The sequence below is a fragment of the Erigeron canadensis genome, chromosome 3 (assembly GCF_010389155.1).
Source record: "Erigeron canadensis isolate Cc75 chromosome 3, C_canadensis_v1, whole genome shotgun sequence".
Taxonomy (NCBI): domain Eukaryota; kingdom Viridiplantae; phylum Streptophyta; class Magnoliopsida; order Asterales; family Asteraceae; genus Erigeron; species Erigeron canadensis.
The window spans coordinates 33,679,835-33,705,510 of NC_057763.1; the positions used below are offsets into that span (position 1 = coordinate 33,679,835).

A 25,676-nucleotide genomic window follows, 5' to 3' on the forward strand; every position below is an offset into this window, starting at 1 on the left:
TTTTGTATTCGGTGGGCTAAAACTTAAAAAACGACGTATTCATTTTTAGTTTGTCACAATAGATATTAAATAATTGTGAAATTTAATAATTAGTCACAATTCGAGAAAAATATACGCCAATACATTTTTACATACCACCCACACATTGACCAAAGAAAATAATATTGGCATTCAGAAAAAAACACAATAAGATCAAATTTCAACAAGTGATCATATGTAAGTGTGAACGTTCTACGCAACATATAGAACTGTTTGAACATAAATAAAGATCTTCTCAAGTTCAGAAAGATGAGAGTTTCATGTAGAAGCTAGTATCTTCAACATATGCCTTGAAACTTTACTGCTGGTAACTCACTTCTCGCTTTCATCTATCGAGTCACTTGGCTGATTCCTATACACATAAAATCACAAATGCATCAGCAAAAACTAGACCAAGTCTTGTAGGTGATGATATAGAGATAGATTACCTCCCGATTAGGTGTGTTCCATTGTTCAAGTCTAGATGCACTTGGAAGTCCTTGGGAAGTTCTACTTCCAAGTCTTTAACTGTTGAACACTGTATAAATCCCAAGTAGATCAACAAGAAACAATGGACATGGAACCAAACACAGAGCATGAACAACTTCCAAACTTTGAAAGAGACGTAAGAATTTTTTTGAATAAAAGTGGACTGGGCAGGCAGAGTGATTAGTCATATTTTGGAACATTTGACATAAACTTGACCTTAAAACAATTTTTGCCCAAAAGCATTAACTTTACTTTTCAAAATACAAAGAGTGTTCAAATATTATCAGTGGAAATTTATCACAAATTAATACTCGTATAATAGTATCATTCTGTCTAAAGAAGTACATCTCATGATGTCATAACTTCCACTGATAGGCGATAGCAGAATTTCCTTGTCCATTTATCTCTAGGATATTAGAAAAATAAACTATACAAGGAAACAACTCTGGCTTGGATATTTTGTTGATAAAAGAGCAGAAAAGAATACCCACAAAGATGCTATGCAAATAAAACTTGCATACCGTATCAAGAGAAACTCCCTGAGCAATGTCCAGCTCCATCTCCCTTCTGCACACAAACCAGCAAAAAAAAATAAAAAAATAAAATTTGAACGGCATAATACAAACCAGCAAATTGTATGTCACAAACCTATGTTTACGATTAATTTGTAGCATATATACAGAAGTTGGTTAGTGTTAAGGTGTTTGAAGATCTTAGTTGTAAAATTTACATCATTAACTATGTAAAATCACAAACCTATGTTATTAGGGTTTTTTATACTCAACTCCGGTTAATCAACTCGGATAGGGTTTTAGGAAAATGATCTGTACTACTTTACATAAGCTTAGGTCCTGCCACTTTAAAAAAAGTTATAAATTAAACCTTTGAAAATGATAAACATAAAAACTTCCTGAATTTTACATAAACTCCCCCTGAATTTTACATAATCCCCCTACTTTACCTAAAATAATATATAATTGTCTAATGGACGGATGATCTAAAATTATATATATCAAAGGTAAATATCAAAATTATAAATAAACAAAACATGTGAAAAATAACAAAACATGAACAAAATAAATTCATAAGAATAAACCCTTTTATAGTAGAAGAATAAGTCATAATCAAATTACATTGACAACAAACTAAATTAAAAAAGATGAAAAATAACAATAACATCAATATCAAAGAATAAACAAACGCGAACAAAATACCAAAAATAAAACTAAAGTGATATAAAAAAAACGTATGTTTTTTTTGTTGAGAAATTTACTAAACTTAAGTGATATAAATAAAAATAATTAATATGTAGGTTGTATATATAATAACTAATTATTAAGAGAGTTTTAAAGATATTATAAATTTTTAAAATTCAAAAAAATGTCTTTTTATAAAAAAAAATTTATGATAGAGTTTTAAATATAATTATCAATTTAATAAGCAAATAAAAGATAAAAAAAATCTAGAAAAAATTAATGAAAGAACTCTAAGGTAATTATGAAAAAGTTTTAGGTTCAAAAAGAACTTTAAGGGATGTCAAGTATACCTCAACCTCTTATTTTAGTTATAAGATAGATTTGCGAGACACTAGTAAACCCAATATTTAAAAGTTCAATGTATACAAGGCTTTTTTCGTTGTTTGTGGATTTGTAACATCCTAAATTATTAAGCCAATGAAAATTAACCTCTATTATAATTTTGACATTAAAATAGTTTCCTAGTATTTTATTTTTGAATATGGGATTGTTTTAGTTGGAACTTTAGCGGATAGCGGGTATTTTAACCACCAAAAATATTATGGGACGTGGCATGTAGAAAGGATGTCCAGCCATTTCATTCTTGTTGAATCACCTCTCCACTATCTTGATTCTCCTCAATTCTTCTTATTTTTCAATCTAATTCCAAGCTTAATCTTCCAATTAATTCAAGTTTCCATCAAAGATTAATAACAACAATAATTTTATAACATCTAAGAAATTTAAAGGATTGGGGTTTATGCCTAGTGGTGGTGGCTGAAATTTTGAGGAAGAAGGAGGAGAAATTAGGGCTTGAATTCATGATTTTTGTTCTTGAAACATTAAGGTAATTTTCTTATTAATCATAGTTTTAATTATTGTAGAAATTAGGGTTCTTATTATTAAATTGAATTGGGGAAATTGGGGGTTTTCTTTATATTGAGTTAATTTATATAATACAAGTTAGGGTTCTTTAATTTAACCAATTTGGGGGTTTTTAGTTGGGTTGCATGATAGATTTTGTTGAATGTTAGTAAGAACAAAGTTGGACAGATTCTGTCCCTGAGTTTGAAACGAGTTAAACACCTTCATGACAGCATTTTAACTTGTTGAGTCCTAAAAAGAAAATGTAGGTTATTGTGTTAAGTAAATTTTCCCACTAGAATGAGTTAAAAATACGAAGTAGAACTCTAGATATGAATTTTTGAATCCAGTGGAGCAATGTTAATCTTTCAGCAAAAATGATTCTGATGTCTGTTGTTAAAACGGGTAAACACATTCTTGCAAGTTAATTCATATCTTGGTCACTGAATATAAAATGTACCTAAATGTGTTAAGAAAAAGTGGCCACTGGAATGAGGTCAATATATGGTGTAGAACTCAAGTTATGGTCATTTGAAGGCAGTAGGGTCAAAGCTGTTTAACAGCAGCAGTTTTGATTTTTAAAACGACCAGAAGTCACCTTTGAAGGACAATTCACATATTGGTCACTAAAGATAAAAGGTAGGTGTATGTGTCATGAAAATTTGGCCACTGGAATCATGTTAAAAGAGTAAGTAGAACTTGAGTTATGCTTGTTTGAAGTCTGCGAGGTCAAATATGTTAATGACGATTTTGATACGAAAGTAACTCTTGGCCAATTGAAAATGATATAAGAGATACATGTTATGTGAAACAACCCAAGATTAATATAAGATTGTAAATGATGGGTTGGGTGTTGAAATGCTAGTGATTATGGCTAGATGGCCTAGTATGTGATTGATGATCCTTTATGCGTTATGATTTGTTGCTAGGTTGAAGCATACATGTTTTGTGTTCATGCGGTCTTCTTGATTTATGATTTTGGTTGTCGCGGAAGAGGTGAGTATTCTTGCATACCTTTATGTATACGTTGGGCCAATTACCATGAGATGTGAATGTTCCAAGCATGGTAATTGGTTCGGCGTTAAGCCCATGTGGGGCATGGTTTATGAGGCCTAAGAACCTCCGGGGCCTAAGAATCCCAATAGTTGATGTGATATGAGGCCTAAGAACCTCTGGGGCCTAAGAATCCCGATAGATATGATTTGTTATGATTGTTTAGCTTATATTGATCCATATATGTGTTGATAGTGTGCAAGGTGAGCATGTAAATGTGGCATGACGGTGTCATAGGTTACATGTGAAAGTCCTTGCACTTTGCCCTCCTTCGTATGTATAAACGTATGCAAGATTATTCACTAAGCTTTGCTTAGTGAAAGTAAGTATTGTAAAGATTGAAGTTAAAGATGCTTAATGGATATGGGTTGCTTTGGTTAAATGCGGATAATGGTATTGGTAATAGGACCCATAGTGACCCCTTTGAACTATCGGCTCTTTGTACACTTGTTATGTCTTTTTGGAGAATTATTATGATGTCTAGTGTTGGACTCGAGTTTTTGGGTATTTTAAATGGGTCGTTTTGTAGTTGTAATGTATTGATTTTGTTTAAATGTGTTTTGGAGAAACTCATAATCCGTAACAGGTTTGGATGATGATTTTACGAATGGGTCATGCCGAAATTTCTAATTTTGTACGTCGTCATTTGTAAGATGTCAACTCGGGTAATTGACCCATTTGGTGGTAAAATGAATATTTGGTCAACGCATACTTTGACCTTGCTTATTTCTGAGTCGAAAACTTATATGAACTTAGAAATGTTGTATTATGAAGTTTGGTTTTGATTTTGGTAGTCTGTAAGTTTGAATAAGCATCTAACGATTTTTAGTGTTGCTGAACTGGTGCCCACTGCGGCGCAGTGGGGGTAATTCTACCCACTGCGGCGCAGTGGGGATTGCATCCACCCACTGCGGCGCAGTGGGTATATCAAAAAAAAAAAATCCTTATTTTTCTATTAAATTGAGTTGTGTCGTTTCAGGATTTCCTTTCTCTTATATTATTATAGACATAAAAAAAATAGTTAACATAGCAAGTTATGGTGTGCAATTGAAATAACTAATGAATATAGAGCAAATCGTAAAATTCCGAAAGATTAGGATAAACTTTATGAATTAAACTGAATCTCCATCCGTACCTTAAGATTATTTGAACCTCCCTCGGAGTTATAGGATTCGGAAACTTCTAACCAAGTAGTTTTTATCAAGATTGATGATAATAATGCGAATGGTTTTGAATATAAAAAGAAGGGTTGAAATGCCCAAGATTTTTTAATTATTTTTTATTTTTATAAAACATTTACTATCTGTTATCTTTTATTTTATACAGTAACTTGTAACTATTATCGATCATTTTACATACCGAGAGGTGAACTATGATAATTGACTTGTTACTTTGACACGTGTACTATTCACGTGTACCATTTTAATACCTGAAGCTCCAAAAACACGAGACCTTTACATAATATAAGATAGGCGAAGTATAAAATACAATATTGAAACACTAATGACTCGAGGGATATGACCAGGGGTAGTTTGGTTGATATGTAAACTCGATGGCTCGACCTTAAATCAAATAATGGAAGACGACTACCACTAGGAATAGTTGGTCTATAAGCCATCAGGGGGTTTTAATACGAGTTAGCAAGCAATACAACCAAAACTTAAACATGTATAAACTCGTTTTGTGACAAAAAGCCTAGATATAAACTGGATAAAAGGCACAGGAGATATTCACATAGACCACCAAAGAAAATTTTCTAACACTACATTCTTGAGTTTATTTTTAAAGAATAAGAAAGGGAATGATAATAAAAAAATCTTGTTTTTTCATTCTTGAGTTTTCCTAATCAAAGAAAGAAAAAGAAAAGATAGGATAATTTTAAGGTTTTAACCCCAAAAGTTTTCTTGCCAAATTGACAAGATTTGGAAGGAAAGGAAAAAACCTTTGTGTGTAATTACCATACTAGCCTTCAATTCTAGCACTCAACAAAGTCTTATAAATATTATCAAAATGTTACTTTTGTAAAAGTATTGCTTTTTCCTTTCTTTCCCCATAAACTCAAGAATGCATGTTATTTACTATTATTATTTTTTTTTCTATCACTATCTAATCATCTCCTTTCCTTTCTATTTGTTTAAAACTCAAGAATAGAGTGTAAAATAGCTTCCATTTTATGACGTAGTACTAACTAGATATAACTTCAAAAAAACCATTAGGTGGCTTAAATTCAACTAGCAAGGGAAACGTAACCAAGTTGACTATGTATGTACTTCTCATTTTATGACCAAAAATTGAAGTAGAATCTGGACAAAAACATCAGATGGTTTTTAACATGGACTGCCAATGGAAGCTATACAAACTAATATATGCGGCTCGTATTTTATGATCAAAAGCCAAGGATATGAACTTGACAAACAATTAGGTGGTTATCTTTCGGTATTGGAGTGACCAGGAAGACAAGTAGTTAACCTGCTCTAGAATTAGATCTCTGTAACTAGTCGATTTGACCCTTGGCGTATCTCAGCTTAAAACAAAAGTACAAAACATTCAGGACTACTTTCAACAAAATATTTACATACAGAATGACGATCCAGGTTCAAGACACAAGAAGTTTAAGCTTGACCATAACTAGAATTAAGACCAGACTCAGACCAGGACCATCTGTACAAACTAGTACAAAACTACATTCTTACTTACTTACAAACGATCATACATGCTTGATAAAATCTGTTCAAAAAGCTTATTAACCAACTGGTTTAATTTGCAACTTTATAAGTTGCACAGAAAGGGCGTAACTAGTATCAAAGAAAGGCATAAGAGATACTCGTTACCCATCCAACGAGCAACACCGCTAGTGATATGCTATAACCTTCCCTGGATCTTTTCGATCTCCACCTGTCTCACCTAAAAAGAAAAACATAATATATAACGGTAAGTATTAATACTTAGTGAGTAAACGAGTTCTAGCATGTAAAGAATGCATAATCTAAAATCTTTCTGTTGTGATCTGAAACAGATTCAGAGTCACATTCTAGTATGTAAGGAATTCCTTTTCTGGTAATTCTATGCATTCAACATTCATGAAATAAATGGCATACTCATACGAGAGATATCTAGATCAATCCTGTATAAAATAACCTTCTCGTAATGTGATAGGTACATACCCTCATACATATCTAGATGCATTCCGGATATTATCTATCATTCTATTCTATCCGTTACTCACCATGTATAACCTATACATCACGCCACGTAAGGTTATGTAACCATACATCACGCCACATAAGGTTATAACATAATCATTTATCCTCTCTAGTCTACTGCTTCTTTAAAACATTCCCTAGCTAATATGACCCATTTCTAAAAATTAAACTTTCTTTGAGGCATATCATCAAACACCTTGTCTACATGATTTTATTTACTATAAAATTACTTCTTTTTGTTTATGTAACCATCCATGTATTTTCTAACTCAAATTCCAAGAGCAGCTTGTTACAAATTTTTTAGTTGATAATATAAAACAAAACCTGTATAATTGATTTTCACCAAATATAATTTTCTTTCAAGATGAACTTGATAGTACTACTGTGTCATATCATAGCCTGGTCAAATTCAATCTTAAGTCTTAACAAGACTGACTTTAATTTTAACTAGTGATAATTCATACCTTAGATTGAATTTTTATATTCATCTAGTTTTCATTATAAGTTCAATCTAAAGCGTTGAACACCTTCTGTAAATAATGAGTGAATTTTTTATATATTTGATACAAAATTTAATTTTGTAAATAATTTAGTAATTTTTAGGGTTTGTACTCATATGATATGAGTAAATTAACCTCTGCAACAATTATCTATTAATAACATCTCATATAATTACCAAAATGCAAGTTTGAGTTTAAGTGTATAACGATTGATCAAATGGTTCAATCATTTTTATAAAGGTTATCACAATTTTTCATATGGGTTCTCAAATTAATTTTGGGATTATTCGTATGTAATTAACCATGATAAAATGTCTAAATTATGTAAAGATTTTGTAAAATGTCATGTAATGAACTTTCAAATCCTGATTATTGGATGTACCCAACCAATCAAAAACTTACACGTGGTATCTTATATGGTTGTCACGTATACCCGAATATATTCAATAATCATGATTTGGAAATTCATTACATTACATAAAATATTTTACTAGTATTTAAATAAGACAAACATTTTTTCATACTTACTTACGTATATATAGTTAATAATCTCATTAATTTTTATCCCCAAATCAACTTTTTTATATGGGTTGCTAATCCGAAACCCCAGTCCAAACCCTTAAAAAGTTAAAACCCTCCAATTTTTTTTAAAAATCCTTGGCAAAATCCCAATCCAATTCCATGTTCACCAAATTCATTTTCCGGCCATCACCCCCTTTTTCCATCGCCCTATCTCCTCCGTTGACCCCCACCATCTTCCACCACTCCACCGCCGTCACCTTCCGTCGCATCTCCGCCGCCACACCTCTTTTCACCACCCAACCGTACGGCCCCTCTTTATCCAAAGGCATAAACCCCATTTCAAAAACCCAACAAGAAACCAACAACCAAGATTCATTATCGAATTTCGACGAAGCCCACTTCACTCGGGTATACAACATCTCAGCTCTTAAAGTCAACGCAAGCCAATGCCATGTTTTAGAAAGTCAACTCCGTGGTCACTTGCTTAACTGGCCTAGAATTCGGAACATTGCGAGAGTACCCGGAGACGAAATAGACCCGGAATTGCAAAAGTATTTCGAGTCCGAAAAAGCGTTTAATGAGAACAGTTTAGATAGGAGGATTTATGGAAAGGGGGGAGGAGATGGGGAACGGTTGAGCCCGGTTTTGTATAGAGATAAGCTTGTTAAGAGTTTTGATTCAAGGGGTTTTGAAAAGTTTAGGAATTTGGCTAAGTTATCGAGACCGAAAAGGAATGGGAGAACGGAAAAGGAGACGAAAATGAGTCAAGGTAAAGAGAGTGGGAAGAATGAGTGTTATTTGGTGGAAGAGGTTTTTGAGGAAGATAGGGATGATAAGGAGGATTTGAGTCGGTTGATTGGAGACGAATATAGAGTTGGGAAGTGGAGAGGTTCGACAAGATTGTTGCTTTTGGATGAAGGGTATGCTGATAAGTCGATAGACGAGTTGCCTCAGGCGATTAAGGTAAAATGGTTGATTTTTAATACTTATAATTAATTTGATTTTTGAGTTGATTATATGTATTTGGACATGTTTTTGTTGCGGGAGTAGTTAGTTTATGGTGTTCATAATTGGGGATAACTACCTTTAATAGTTCTAATTTGGATATATGTGCCATAGTAGGAATGTAGAGGCTGCTAGTTTAAGACTAACCTTAGTTTCCTCGAACTTGTTCACTGCATTTATTATATAGAAGGCTTCACATGCCCATGGGGAAGTGGTCTGTCCTATGTAGCATAATTCATATATGATACTTAGGATGATGAAAATGGGTAAAAATGTAAACTGCGAGTCAGTAGACATGGTGATTGTGGACTGATGTATGTAGGTATTGCATTATATGAAAGTCTATTCAGACTTACAAAAGCAAATAACCAAATCGGTGCTGGATATATTCTGTTCGGTTTTTGGTTCAGAAGTACTTGAAAAGCCAGTTACTGGTTTAGAAATTTTTGAAACTTGAAAAGAGGGTTTATATTTGTAGTCTTGTACCTTTCAAACTGTAAACCTTGATTTTGTATATTGTTTAATGTTTACCTTCCATTTTGGGGACAAGCTGGTTTTCTAGTTGGTTCTACTGAAACAATTTAAATCAGTCAGCTTTTGGTCTCATTATTATTAAGTTTCTGGTTATGCTTTGGTATGATATCGACTTGAATTGTATCCATGAGTTCATGCATAGGTATATCAGTGGGCATAACCCATTGCATTGTGCGACCTCTTTCTTGGTTGGAGAAGACACTGCTATTCATCATTTGGTGTGTATTTGCTATGATATATCACAAATTTCGTATGACCATATTGCTAGTAGCCTTAGGCCCTTAAGTGGTACTGATAGCTCAAGCCAATTTCTTGTGTATTTAAGCTTGCTATTTCTTACAGGCTTGTTTAAAGGAATCATTATTTGAACTTGTGAGATGCAAGCTGACTTTGTTTTACACTTATTGGCAGATGAATGAGGTAATTTGATTTTTCCTGTCCGGCTTTGTAAGTTTTGATGTGGCCTTTTTAATCATTTTTTGATTATGTACTAAAACTTTGCAGGTCTTAGAGGCTTTTCTTCCAAATGGCATGATTGTCCCTTCATCCTTTGAGACTGTTGGGCATATCATCCATTTGAACTTAAGAGACGAACACCTTCCATATAAGAAGATTATAGCAAAGGTATTTGACTCTCGAAGCAAATTTTGAACAGGGTAATTGGGGTCACTCTTTACCTAAAAGTCTTTATCTGGTTAAATGGGTTAAGTCTAAGGTCTAGTCTAAAATGAAATGGGCCATATTGGTTGAATGGTTTGAAACTTAGTGTTAGTTTTGTTTGAGTAAAGGGTGTATCCTGGTAAACTTTATAAATTCTGAAACATAAATACAATAAAGAATGGGACACTCATCAAAAACAAAACCATAAATAAAATCAAAAACAAAACTAGCTTATATGAGACACGCCTCATAGCGATATGCTCTATTCTCTTTGCCCAATTTTCAAGTAATTCAAGTCAATAAAAAAGCTCCACATATCAACAGAATCATGTAGCATGCTTAGAAACCTGAAAATTAGGTATCAAAGTCTCGAACTTTCCGTAGTTCTGCATCGCCTTTACCAGTATCAAGTGAAGGCTTAAATTACAGCATTCAAAGTTTGAATCTCACAGTCTCCTTAATCACCTTCACCGAGTTGATTTCCTTTTCTCTTTTGTCTTTTCTTTCTTAAAAACCCTGTTGTTTCTCTCTTGAGTCTTGCCACCCATGGTATAATGATGCTCCATGCACTAATCGCTCGAAGTGTTATCAAGAGCACTGGTTAAATATCTACCATGTAAGTTATGTACGATGTTCGAGGAAAAGGGAAAAAAACTGCTTAAGGATCAACCCATTAAGAAACCTACCTGTTCTGATGTGACCCGTCAGTCCATTCACTGGCAAGCCTATTTTGACACCTTTATAGCATTTTGATAAGGAAATAACTTTTTCTTTGGACTTATCTACTGGGCATTAACATTTTGCCAGGTTGTTTTGGACAAAAACAAGCCAAAGATACAAACAGTTGTCAATAAGCTAGATGCTATCAATAATGACTTTAGAACAATGCAGCTTGAAGTTTTGGCTGGAAATCATTCCCTTGTGACGAAAGTAGTAGAGAATGGACTCCAATTTCATGTTGATTTAGCAGCAGTGTAAGTTTATGTCTAAAACTTTGATGACCAAGGCACATTTGTTTATTTCTATTTACTTAAATGTATGTGTCTATTGCTCTGGAGGTAATTGCAGCTGGTGAAAATTGAAAATAATAAAGTCAGATATGGTATTGTTGACTTCCTTTATCTTACGTAGGTACTGGAGCTCAAAGTTGGGAACAGAGAGGCAAAGACTTCTGAATGGTTTTACACGAAGTGATGTTGTCTGTATGTTTTTCATTCTTGATCTTATATGAGTGAACTTATGATTTTCATTTCAGTGTTACGTTTAAACATTCCAAGGTCTATCGAAACTTCTGCATTCCTAAAAGATTCAGATTTTTGTGGTTTGCATTTGTTGATGCTTTTTTTGAAACATCATATGAACATGACAATAATTGTTTGTCTTGTGGAATCTGATAGTTTCCGGAAACAGGTGACGTTTTTGCTGGGGTCGGTCCTTTAGCCATATCTGCAGCAAAAAAGGTTAAGCATGTGTATGCAAATGATTTAAATCCCCATGCAGTTGACTACATGGAAAGAAATTGTGTGCTCAACAAACTAGAAAGAAAGATTGAGGTTTGCTCTTAAACATGATTGTTTTTTTCTTTCCTTTTTTTTTCCAATTTATATATATATCGTATATACCCTCCCCATCCTAACGCAAGTGCCGACTTCTGTATAGTGCGTGCATACTAAGTACAACAATAAATTAAGTGGCAAATTCTTGGAATAAAATGATTAATTTACCATTACTCATTAAATTTTTTCTTAATTCTTCCTCCCTCTCTGCCAATCATATAATTAAGTACGATCTCTGTTTTAACTTTTAAAGCTTTCAAGCTGCCAAGGTTTGAGTTAACCCACAAACATTTTTTTCCTCGGAATTACGCATAATATGATAATACCTTTAACATCCATTACTAGTCGATTTTTCAATTCATTGTGCCATGGAGGGAGTAATGTGTTAGGCATCTCTTAATATTTCACATATTTGCAAGATATGAATTCCTAGTTGTATGCATCATATGTGCTGAGCATTTAAGCATCTTCGTATCTGTCATGAATTTTGAAGGTTTTCAACATGGATGGCAGAAGATTCATTGATGCCATCTTTAAGAGTCAAAGCACCCGGCCCATCACACAAGTCGTCATGAATCTGCCCAAGGATGCAGCTGAGTATCTTGGTATGTACAGTTTCATACTTCCCACTGACTCATTCATGTAACTCGTACATTATCTTGTTAAGTCTTTATGGCACTTATTTTTTTGCTGATCCTTAATGGGTAACATTCAAGTTAGTTTCCTTTTATCTTGTTCATCCATTTCATATTTCATATTCGTTTAATAACAAATTATATGTGGTAATTGCCAGTTGGTTGCAGTCTAAAATCTAAATAATATATGCTTATGGTATACTGCATCAATTTGTATTGTCAATTCTATTGTAGGTCTCAGAAAGTTCCATTCTATTATGCTCAATTGTTCATATATATTTGGTGGCAGATGCATTCAAAGGAATATTCAGAGATCTTGACAGGAAAGAAGAGTTAACCTTGCCAAATATTCATGTCTATGGATTTTCCAAAGCTGAAGATCCTGAGTTCGAGTTTCATGAGGTATCATATTAATATATTCTATATAGAAATGTAGTGATTGCTAAATGGGGGTGGGGGTGTTGACATTGATGCATTTTTTTCTAATCTTTTGTAAAGCGTCCATGTGTTTAAATATGATTACAAAAACTTCGGTATCACAATAATAACAAGAGATTTTAACAAAACAATCGAAAAAGTTGGACACGTTGACCTTTGACCCATATTGTTTTAGCTAATGTATTGTAAAAATACCCATTAGAGATGATGAACAACCCAGGTCAACCCATTTATAAGCAAAGTGGATCGAATTTGTCTTCTTTATTGAGGAAACGTTGTCTGTCTATAGATTCTTTAATAAGTAACTATTTATAGATCAATTTTAATGTTTGTTTTTCCTTTGTGGTTTTATTTAGCGGATAAGAATTGCATTGTCGGAGGTGGCCTTTGAAGTTAAAATGCATAAAGTGCGTCTTGTCGCCCCCGGAAAATGGATGTTATGTGCATCATTTGTTCTTCCTGAGAGGGTGGCATTTGCGAGCTCGATTTCAGAATTATAAGTTAATTCTACACTAGAAAGGTGTGGTAGGCTGTAGATTAGAAAGTGTTGTGTATAGTCTTTGCTAGTAATGCTATGTTATATAAATGGCTTCTTTGATTTTATATATACCCATTTCATATGTCAAATCAAGCACAATTTTCTTAGTTTCATTAATATTGTTTTTTAAACGAGTGAATTATCACCATCTATACAATTTGCATATTTCGTAGTATATATATTCTGAATATAAAACACTACAAACTTCTCGTGAAAGACCTCATGGCTTCGGTAAGATCTGTCACACACTCACACCGCCAAAAACATTGTATCTAGTCTAGCATATAAAAGAAATTACCACTTGCGCGTATTTAAAACTTCTGTAGTTTTATGGTAACAAGTCTCGAATTTATTATACGATTTACTAAGCACCTAAATTTTATAACCAGATCATGCAATTTTACGAGGGTTTAAGACCCGTGCGTTGCACGATATGAACGAATTTTAATTGATCGCATGTATATGCTTGTCGGTTTCCTAAATCGTTGCCAAATATGAACCTTGATTCAGCTTCATCGGACATAGCTAGGAATTCTGGTTAAATGGCCGAGGAGCATACATCCTATATTAATTCCTATGTACCTTCCTAGTGGGTTGCATGCCTTGTTACAATACTTGATGCTTATATATATGCCCTTATAACTAAATCAATTGGAACCGTTTCTGTGTGTGAAATGCTTTTGGATGTTAATGTAACCACTTTTGAGTATCTATCACGTAAATACAAAATTTGAAAATTTCACTTTCAAAAGATAATGGCTTTTCCCCAAAAAAGATGGCCTGATATTTTTTAAAAAATGTTAAGTAACCCGACACAAAATCTTCCATTGCATTTCATGTCCAATGACATAGCCAATGCATCAACCAAAAGCCTAAGTTGTGAAGCAAATCCAACAAAGGTTCCCATAACGCCACCCACACTGTACAACCGACTTGTGAAGGTACAAAAAAAATAAAAATAAGGCACAAAGGTAGATAAAATAACGAAATTTTAAAAAATAACTCCTTACATGTAAGAAGCTAGAGAATTCAAGAACAATGAACTACTTTTAAGACTCATAGATAAAAACATTTTCGAATCTGGAAATTGAAGAAAAGCAAGTTAGCAATACAACATTATTAACTCAAGATTAAACACAAAAAGGTGATCTTACAATAACTTGATCAGTCTTTCGTGGTTTTGATGCAATAAAATGCAACCTAGCTCATTGATGCAATTATCTCATACTCTCTTTTCAATATATATATAGCAGGTCCAAAAAGTAAAGGCATAAACCATGACTATATGAGTCAAAAACCTGGCACCAATTTTTAAGGTCAGATGCTATACATGTTCCAACAAAAGGCAAACAAAATATCCGAGTAAACTAATTAATTAAGTACATTAAATGATCTTTCAATAAATACCTGTTTGATCCGGGAATGTTGGATATTGAAAGCTTGTCAAACTCACTATGTGTTAGTTTTGACTGCTCTAAAGTAACTGACCGACACCGTGACCGTGGAAGCAAGTAGGGGTGTTCGCGGTTTGGTTTTTAACCGGTTAAACTGTAAACCGAACCGTTTAAAAAACCGAAAAAATCCAAACCGTTTTTAAATTTGGTTTTGGGTTTGTAACCGAAACCGAATTATATAATTGGTTTATGGTTTGGTTATGGATACATGATAATGAATTTGGTTACACCGAAAAAACCGAATAATTAATATTATTATTATGTATTTTTAAAAATATTTAACACATCTTTTTTATGGGTAATTATTAATGTATTTTTTACTTTTTAAGTCTATTTATTTATTAAATTAGCTTTTCTCGAAATTATAAAAATTCAAGTGACAAACAATGAAGAACTTGATGAATAATTTTTAATAATGATGACAAACAAGAGTTTAGTTGTTTCATTACTTTCTAAAACTAGTTTCTTTGCCGATGACTATGTTAATTATTTATCCATATTGTGTTTAAAGTCTAAATTTACTACTTTGGTGAAAATTGAAATTATGAACCTATTTTAGTTTGAACACAATTTAGACAAAAAAAAATGGTGAATTTGTGTTTTTCATATTTGGTTTTCTCGGATTTAAACTGAAACCGAACCGAATTGTAATTTGGTTTTTGGTTTGGTTTTTTATATTTTGAATTAGGTTTTGGTTTGGTTTCGGTTTTGAAAATTAAAAATAAAAAACCCGAAAAACCCGAACCAAATAAGCCGAATAACCAAAAACCGAACCGATGAACACCCCTAGAAGCAAGGCATGCAATTGAAATATATAGTCTATTTTTCAAGAAAGAGAAAGAGAGTAAAAGTCAGCAAAAAACAAACAAAATCCAGTTTTCATGACAACAACATCGAGAAGTATAACAACAAAATCCAAATAATAACAAATGTTGTACTCTCATGACACCATATTTTGGTAGTTAGCACATTTTGCTATCTATAAAAGTGGGTAGTTAAAATCAACCATAATTGGGGATCGATTAAGGCAATCCATTTTACATATAATTGATTAGGAAATCACCAATATATATAAGATAATGTTGTTGTATTTTAGTTGGTAAAATTCAAAAAATATATAAGAAAGGAAAAAAAAAAAAGAAGCTATAGCTATAACTATAGCATGCATGGTGGTGTGTGGTTGGGAGGTAGGGGAAAACAATTATCTTTTGGTATATGGAAGATCATAGTAACACTCACAATGAATCATATGATTATTCGGCTCTTCATCTACCAACTCAACACCGCGCAAACCCTTACATGTAACACCCTTTTAACACAGAACTTAAGAAGCCATGACATATGATAATATCATTACTCTTCTCCATTTGAATAGGTATTTTTTTGGTTTTAAAAAAATTACAAAAACTAAATGTTTTTATGAGGGAAGAATGCAAAGTGGAAAATGAATGATGAATTCTTCATATATATATATATAGACCTTCATTAGGAACCAACAAATTCTATAACCCCCAACTGAATAAACTCTCATTAAACATCTATCTATTTATCACAAACCTCACGTTTATTTACATATATATATATACATCACTTAGTCTCTTTCACATTCCAACCTTTCAACTTCCTAATCATCATCAGTTTTATGAATTACTATTCTTCTAATATCTCTTTCACATTCCCCCCTTTCAACTTTTTTTTTCCTGCATTTCACCCTTTCAACTTCCTAATCATCATCAACATAATGAATTACTACTCTTCCAATATCTCTTTCACATTCTCCCCTTTGAACTTTCTAATCATCATTAATATAATCAATTATTACTCTTTTAGTAATACACATATCACTAATAATAAACCACATACACGAATAAACCACATATCAAATGAAGAATTTAATACTCATGCTATATATATTTGTAAACTATGCAATTAAAGCTATTATAACAATTATGAAGAAAGATTATTTAAGTTTTAGAATGTTCCATAACCTAACTTTTATATTATATAAGGATTAAAGAAAAATTGTTAAATACAAAGGCTGTAGTTAACTTGCAGATTTTTATCAAAAGTTACCCATGTATTTTATGGTAAATATATAAATATTTATCCATTTCAATTATAGTCTAAAGGTTGTACTTAACAATTTTTTTTTAACTATATATGAAAAATATCTTGATAACATTTGAAACCATAAATCCCTTATAATTCATTAAATTATAGAGTTGTATTCATGTGAAAATAGTTAACAACAAGTCATATTCATAGATCAAAATATTAATTTCTCATTAAATCCATATAGTATAATTAATAACTCAAATGACTACATTACATTAGAATATTAGATATATTAAGGTGGTGCTTGTTTTATGACTTAATAAAAAAGTCGTGACTTAATCAAAAATACTTAATACAATAAGTCAACAAATGTTTTTTTTATTTATTTTTATTTTTTTAGAACAGCAAGGGGCCAGACCACGGATATCCGGACTGGATACTGAGGACCTACCCGATTCCCTCCCCCGCCCGCCCACCCGGTAAATTCAACTCGTGCGCCAAGAATATTGGCTAGTAACAATGCTCGAGATGTGATTCGAACATGTGACCCTTGTTACAACATTCGGGGTGTCCAACCAGTGCGCTAGCAAGTGAAGGACGACTTAATAAACAAAAAATAATTGTATTGACTTAATCCATTTATCCATTTAGGCACTTTATCAATTCAGTCACTTAATGATTAAAAAACAAACAGGCCCCTAAGTTCCTTTCCCTTCAATTGTGAGGACATATAACCTCACATTAGCTATTTAGCGGTCATATGTCCTCACAAGAGACTCGTCATAAGTTTTTTCGTAATGCATAATTAGTAAGAACACTTTTAAGATGAAAATGTATCCATTTAACTAATTTTTTGAAAATTCTCTAAACTACAAATCATGACATGTGGCAAAATTAAAAGAAGAGATAGGCAAAGGAATTGGATTAAAAAGAAAAGAGGGAAAATGAGATGAAATTAGAATAAAGATTTAATGGAATCCAAGCACCATATTTTGATGGTATATTTTGATGGTTTTAAGAATTTTTTTAGTAAGATTTTTAATATATCATCATTTCTCCTCTAAAATATAGCGAGGACATATCCTTAAAAAAAAATAAAAATTAATAAAACTATTAAAATTTTTGATTAAAAAATTTCTTATTCATCTACTTCAAATGAACATCTTTATTTTTATCTCTTTATATAGTAAAAACGAGCTATAATTCGAAAAGGACCAATGAATCGTGAACTCAATTTTCCATGTTTCCGAAATCGTAGCAAATCTTTCTATTGAGATACCTTTTAACATAACTTGTTCATCCACCACGAACTCAATGGGTCTCCTTCTAACATCGGCATACGACTTTTGTCTATTATGAGCCGCTTTAAATCTTTCACGAATTTCATCTATCTTTTGCATAGTCATAAGAACAACTTCGATTCCTTTAAGCTCTCATTGACCCATTTCTCCCCAACAAATGGGAGTTCGACATTTCCTGCCATAAAGCATTTCATTCAACCTAGTTAATATTCTTCTTATTTCGGACTCTTAATACCCTTCCATTTACTATTTCGAACATTTCATAAAGGGCTTTCGAATCTCATACTTTCGTAGGGATTTTCACCTATCATTGTCAAAAACAAATCCCACATTTATTCGTAATCCATCATTTCTTATCTCCACACTTAAGGGATTTACTAAAAAATTCAAACCTTTAAGATAATTCCTCTTTATCTCGTAAAACACATGGGCTTTAATATCTTTGGTATCAGAGTAAGCATGTAACCAATGTTGGTGTTAAAAAAGTAAGTGTTGATTTGATATATAAGTTATTAATTTTTAAATATTTAGTTATTTTGTTTGCCTATCATTTGAGTAAGTGTAACATATAGTAACGAGTGCTATCATGATATAAATGTTTTACATATTGTCACAGATATAACTCCCTAACACTCATGATATAATAATTACTTAATAATGGATGGATATATAGACAAGCAGAAAGTATTTCATTATTAACATCTATCAAAATAATGAAAGTAACTTAAATGCGGCATATATAGAGTCGAATGAACAACTAAAAAGAGCTTGGTCAGATTAATTAATAACTTATTTTCATCATGGACCTAAATTAAACAAACCATATATAATAAAACTTGTACATTCCACGCATAAAATACTTTTACAATCATATAGGTATTTAGTATAATATAAATTAACTGATCAAACTATTTATTGACCCATAGCTGCTTTTTAATCTTCAAAATTAAACAATAAAGTTTTTTTTATATACAATTCTATAATCATTTCTGATGATTATCCTATCTTTAATCACCAAGTTAATGGATTGTAGTGGTTAACTTAAAAAGAACGTAAGCAACTAAAAAACCAATGAAAACAATTCGGTATATCTGACCCGAATAAACCTCCATCATCATCATCCATTCATCATATCTTTAAACCCCCAAAAAACACACACTCACATAAAACACGCACACAAACCCCCCAAATTTTCAACAAACAGTCAAACCCTAATTTCTTTTCAACAAAAAAAAGAAGTAAAAATGCAACCATCAAAACCCACCCAAGAATCATCATCAGACATGCCATCACTTGCAACAATCAAAGTCAAATCATCATCGCCCCGTTTCCGACCATCTTCCTCACCGTCATCAACCGAAACCCCAACGTCAAATGCACAACGCCGAATCGGCATCGCCGTGGACCTTAGCGACGAATCAGCCTTCGCCGTGAAATGGGCTGTCCACCAATACCTCCGTCCAGGTGACGCCGTTATCTTGATCCACGTCAGACCAACTTCCGTACTTTACGGTGCTGACTGGGGTTCAGTTGACCTCACAATCATCGATACCGAAAACCCCGAATCGAAAAACAAACTGGAAGACGATTTTGATAACTTTACAAACTCAAAGTCTGCATCTTTAGCATACCCTTTAATTGAGGCAGGGATTCCGTACAAGATACATATAGTTAAGGATCATGATATGAAAGAAAGGTTGTGTTTGGAAGTTGAGAGGCTTGGATTGAGTGCTGTCATCATGGGAAGTCGAGGTTTCGGTGCCATGAAAAAGTCGAGTGATGGACGTCTTGGAAGTGTCAGTGATTATTGTGTTAGGCATTGTGTTTGTCCTGTTGTTGTTGTTAGGTACCCTGATGAGAAAGATGCTGTTGAACCCGTTGTTTCCGTTGCTAAAGGTGTCGATGAGGATGACGAGGATGCTGAGTTTCATGATGCTTCCGATGAACGGAAATGGTAGTTTTTGTTTTGTTTTGACGTTTTTTTCCGTTGTCTGTTTATCGTATTGACTGCTTGTTTGAGTGTTTGATATTATTATGCATTGGTATTGTGTTTAGTATGTAGTGTTTATATAATAATAGACCGAGACATCTATAGAATGTATTGACTTTTATGCCTTATACTAGTGTGTGTATCGGGAAAAAAAAATGCACTATCGTATGTATTATACTTTCAAGTGTTCCTATTGTATGTATCTGAACTCCTATAGGGTGTAATATGTAAATTGGTGACATGGAGCCTGTTATAATGATGGAGAGGTCATGGGGTACTTACAATAGCAAGCTTTGGAAGTTTAATATGTACAATAGGAAGTTTGAACGTATGATATGATATGTGCAATAGCCAATAGCAAAAGGGGTAAAGTTCAATACATTTCCAAATAAGTTGTCCTATTTTCCCTCTATAATACACGTGAGTGAATTTTTTAAGATGTTACTTAGAAGCGTTCCATCAAGATAAGTTTCATTAATTATGAACTTGAGTTTCCATGATGTTATTGAAATAGTTAGGCTTTGTTTTACATTTTTATATATGATTCATACTTTTATTTATGTGGGTCTTATGCCTCTAACTAGATAGTGCTAAGTTAATCATGCAGAATTTTGTGTTAAAGTATCATATAAAGAGTTCCTTAAGGCAGGCTGCATTTAGATCAATAGTTTTGGTGTTTAAAAGTTGTGTTTAGTAATAATTTATTTGAATGTTTTACTACAAGTATACACTATGTGAATGGCCAATTAGACATAAGCATGCATCTGTAGGTAATTTTTATCTACATCTTGTTACTTTGGTCTTACTTGATTAGAGATTGTATATAAATGGTCTTGAAACTTTATAGCATTGTCCACTTTGTATGAACTTCCTGATGAAACTGATGAGCGAAATTGTTGGTGATATGTTTTACCTTCTTTTGGTACCAATTTGTCTGTTTAACATTCCTGCTGTATTGGTTATATGCTTAGTGTGCTATCTTCATGGGCAGTTTACTAAATGGTGAAATGATCATTTATGTTCTGTGAATTATGGAGGTTAACTGTTACTTTAGTTGGTTTTAGCTGGTAATGTATGCTGCCAAACGAAGCATAAGGACTATATGTAGCAAAGTTCCTTAAGGTAGTGTGCATTGAGTTTAGCGGCATTTGCAATTGGATAATTCGATCTATACACACTCAAAAATGATAGGGATATTATTTTAATCCAATAAGCTCTACAAATTTATTGCTTTTTCTATTTATGACCAGAGATTTTTTTATTGTCATGAAAATTTGTGACAATATTCATTTGGGATGTCTGGAAATCTTTTGTAATGCTATTCTTTTTGGGAAGTTTTCGTAGTTGAGTTGACTGTTTGGGCATTTCTATTATCACTACTTACTGGTATTGATTATCAAAGTTTTCATCATTCTTTTTTCTTTTTGTGTGTCATTATAGGACCGTTGACATTTGAAAAGCCATAGAAATTACATACCTAGTTGAACACTATGATTTTAATGGGTAGGGAGGTGTATATATCAAAAGTCAAAGTTCATCCAACTATTTTGTGAACTTAACCGTGATTACCCGTGGTTTATGGTTTTTTTTTGCTGGGCCCTATCTCAGGAACGTCTAGATGGCATAAAAGAATCTTTAGGTTTGTGGCATTTGATTATATCATATAGCTGTTGGTTGTTGCATAATTGAATGTTTTGCTACCATTTACACAAATGTATATAGCCAATGTGACATAACAATGCATTTGTATGTGATTCGATCAACTAAGTTCTTTATACTCTTATTGCTTTTTCCTTTTTGTCGAGAGATTTTATTTCATTGGTTATGGAATATTGCCACAATTTTCATTTGGGAATATTGCTGTGCTTCCTATTTTGGGATATTTCATGGTTGAATTGCTCTTTTAGCTATTGTTATTATTATGATTACGGCTCAATGTTTCCTATTTCTCATCATCATCGGACCCCCAAACACTTGAATAACAACCGAAACTACTTACCTAGTCAAATGTATCCATGTAAATTTTTCAAGGACATATTATCTAGCGATTGTGAAAACTTATGTTGGGCATTGTTTAGGGTATGATCAAGTGTGAGGTTGTATTTCACGCTTAGCCTTATCTGGTTTTGAATTTGCTTCAAGTAGTATTTAAAATACTTCATTTGACTGTCTTTAGTTCTATTTATTTTGACTCAAGTAGAAATGTTCGGTTTTTCCAAGACCATCTTATAGGCCCACACCCAAGAAGAGCTGCTTTTAACTGTTAATTTAGTAAATGTATAGTTTCTATTGTTAAGTAAGTGTACAAGATAAGATTTAAAGATCCAATGAATAATAGGCTGGGAGTTGAATAATTGTTTGGAGTTTTAATCAAGTCTCTTTGGAGAGTCCTCTACCTCTCAAAAGTAGGTCATCAGGATAGACGTTTGCCTCTATATCATTATCCTTTAGTTACTTTCTGGGTCTTATCAACACATGTCCCATTTGTCCAAGTGTCCATGTTTTTGTTTTTTTTTTTGGTATTGTTATTTCTTACATTTTGTGCATGGTTGTTGACACTATTTATTTGAGTAGTTGTATCTGCCACCTATATTATTGTGGCCAGGTTTCTACTGCAACTGTGATGCTTGTAAACTAGTTTAATTGTTGCCAATCTGTGAAATAGTGAGCCTTGTAATGTGATAACAACAGATATTTGTTGGTGGGTATCCCAATTCAATGATATATACATGTATTTCATTTATATGGATGTATTTATTTGTATTTTTGCTTCTGATAAACGATGACGGCCTGTTGGTGACACTTAGTTCTCATGTCCAGTCTGTCACTTGGTGATGTGCCAGAGCTGCCAGTCACATTCTTCTTTAACACAGTAAACCTTGTAGATTCGATACTCATCCTAAATGTGTAAACAATGTTTCCGATCATTTCACACTTTTTTTTTTGCTGTAAACATAATAATGTTACTGAAAAGAAGACAGTGATGCTACTGTTATTAAACTATTATTGGCTTCCTCGTGAATTTTTTTCATGTTTCTTCCTTCTGTCTTTTTGTCGTGGGTACACGTTTTGGCCTCATTAAGAGCATTTAAGTTGTTGCCTACATAATTTATGGTGTTTGCTTCTATACCACTCTAAGCGTTTAGTCTTCCTGTTTTGTAAGTTCGCTATGGTATTCTCCAAGAAGCCTATTGTAAATCTAGATGCATATGGCAGGTTTAGTTACGATAGACATCTGTTCCCTAGGATGTTTTCATCTTTCCAAGCCGGTATTGACCACTAAAAAGGGGTCATATCATTTTAGACGAAATGGGTTTTCGCTTTTCTTTTTTCACCTTAATGATCATAGTTTATTTTAACATGATCATCAGCTACTTGCTTCACATTCATGTAAGACTTAATTATATGGAACCAAGTCGACTGGGAGTTAAGCTCTTAAATTTATTGAATTATCAAGACTCTGACTACTATATGTATGCAGTAGGTTATGTTAAAGCTGGGCTTTAGATATGCATCTGTTACCTTATATGTGTTCTTGTCTTACGTCTTGCTTTTATCTTTTTGCAGAAGCATATTTGGAACGCGCTTTGTATGAATCTTCCGTTTCAAGGTAAGCGTTCAGGTATCCTAACTTTGCTTTGTATCGATAACCCATCTGTCTTAAGAGATTCAATCCATGTTATTTGTGGCGGCAAAATTGGTATTGGTGTGATGAAAAAGGGTTGTCTTGACCATAAACAATATACTGTTTAAAATTAAGTTTTGTATTAATAAGAGTGCTTACAGGATTGTTTATCTAACCGTATATGTTAATTCATGAACTTGCTAAACCCCCAACTTCCTGTTGGCTGCTTACAGGATTGTTTATGTTACTGTATATGCCTTCCATCTTTCTAGATAATTGTTAGTCTTTTGATTATTTTAACTGTTTTTGTAACTTGCAGGATGACCAGAATGCATTGCCGTTTGCAGAGTCAAGTTGAAATTAGCTAGTCATTTTTGTGTGTGTTTGGATTTGGACATGATATATGAGCAATGTATGTGTAGAACTGATGTTAGTTTTCTGTTGAGTAAGTGTTGCGTCTGCCAGTTATGTAAAACTGGATTATCTGTGACATAATACCCGATTGTAAAATAACTGTGTTTATCTATGTACCTGCACCTGTTCTTTAACTTGTATGGTTTTATGCTGCTGTGTAAATGACATGCCATCCCTAGTGCACACTAATTTGTCTTTCATTTGAAATTTCTTTTGTGTTGGAAACGTGGGGCTGCTGGTGGGTTGGTTGTCCTCCTTCCATGAATCATTCCCTTCTATTTTCTTATTGGTCTGTGGTGGTGAGATTTTTTCAGATGGCTAAATATTGAATTTTTGATAAAAAGCTACTACTGAAGTATCAGTGAAGTATATAAATTGGAATGCTACTATTTGGATGTTTCTACGATCAATCTCTGCATTTTTGTAGCAATGGAGCCTGACTTTTTTTGAATCCAAGTTTTACAAGATGCAGACTCCAAATACGACCAATTTTAAAATCATATTTCTCACTTTTTACAGTTTATAATTTATATGATTCGGATTTTATTATATCAATATATATAAATTTGGGGGGTTTCAATGATAACATCTTTGTCAAATTACGTGTGGGCTAAGTTTTAAGGTTTTATTTTTTTCCCTATAAACTCGTGTTATCACCGAAATAAAAAAAAAATGAAAGAAAAAAAAATAACTTTACATGTAATTGGTTCACCTAATTTGCCACATCGATTTGTAATTGGTCCACCTAAAACTAAAATTTCTAAGAAAAATTTAGTTGGATTGTTGCAAATTAAGCTAAGGTACATATAGAACCTTAGGTTATCATAAGAGGCGGAGACAAGGGGGGGGCTGGGTGGTGCCTAGCCTCCCCCAATAGGCGTAAACGCAACGGATTTTCTATAGCTCGACCAAATATTTTTCGAAGTTTATATAATACGACCCCCTCCAATGAGTCAAAAACATCGATTCCTGGCTCCGTCACTGGTTATCATTGAGTTAAGGCATCAGTTTGATTCTTGCGGTAATCACGGGTATGGCCCTGCGTGTGAAGGTGATCACCACCAATTTGAAGCCCGGAATGGTCATCACGTTGACCCCAAATGAGTTGCTGACATGATACCCAATGGGATAGGAAGGATCAATGGATCATGGTAGCCAGATAGGTATCATTCGAGATGCTGTTGTAAGCTTTTGGAGGAGTCGTCGACCAACTATTGGAGACTTTTTCATAATAGAAGTTGATTTCATGAGACCAAGTGACTATAATTTGAAATTTTTTATTCTTGCAAGTAAAAAAATCCTCAATAAGCAAAACCTTGGTTGTTAAGTATGGGAAAAATACCAATCTTTTGATTTTGACATTTGCTTAATTTCGTTATTCGGGTTCACCCAAATTATATGTGTTTCGTTTTCTAAAATTAGATTTATTTAATATTTCAAGTATCCAATTTAACATGTTTAAGGATCACATAAAAAATTAACAAAACAAAATTCGCGTTTATTTCGTTTGTTTTGCAGATTCAGTCAATATATACATACATAATAAAAAATGATAAAGATATTTAAAATAATCAAATTATATAATAT

The 25,676-nt window shown here is 32.9% G+C and overlaps 2 protein-coding genes across 4 annotated transcripts; both read left to right on the forward strand.

The window, feature by feature from the left end:
- Window positions 1–7,966: 7,966 nt before the first annotated feature.
- On the forward strand, window positions 7,967–13,367 carry LOC122592755 (tRNA (guanine(37)-N1)-methyltransferase 1). 2 transcript variants are annotated; one of them, XM_043765052.1, is made up of 9 exons: window positions 7,967–8,847; window positions 9,766–9,843; window positions 9,928–10,047; window positions 10,891–11,057; window positions 11,215–11,285; window positions 11,494–11,636; window positions 12,133–12,244; window positions 12,564–12,676; window positions 13,069–13,367. In XM_043765052.1, exons 1-9 carry the CDS (start codon window positions 8,044–8,046, stop codon window positions 13,210–13,212), a joined length of 1,752 nt encoding a protein of 583 aa, XP_043620987.1. In that variant the 5' UTR covers window positions 7,967–8,043; the 3' UTR covers window positions 13,213–13,367. The 2 variants fall into 2 exon arrangements, with proteins under 2 accessions (XP_043620987.1, XP_043620988.1); XM_043765053.1 differs by having other exon boundaries at window positions 10,975–11,057.
- A 5,847-nt stretch (window positions 13,368–19,214) lies between these two features.
- On the forward strand, window positions 19,215–24,223 carry LOC122593353 (universal stress protein PHOS32). 2 transcript variants are annotated; one of them, XR_006322827.1, is made up of 3 exons: window positions 19,215–20,014; window positions 23,618–23,672; window positions 23,995–24,223. XR_006322827.1 is itself a non-coding variant. In XM_043765744.1 (3 exons), coding segments are annotated over exons 1-2 (711 nt in total). In that variant the 5' UTR covers window positions 19,215–19,304; the 3' UTR covers window positions 23,619–23,660; window positions 23,995–24,223. The 2 variants fall into 2 exon arrangements, 1 of the variants encoding a protein (XP_043621679.1); XM_043765744.1 differs by having other exon boundaries at window positions 23,618–23,660.
- The last annotated feature ends 1,453 nt before the right edge of the window (window positions 24,224–25,676 follow it).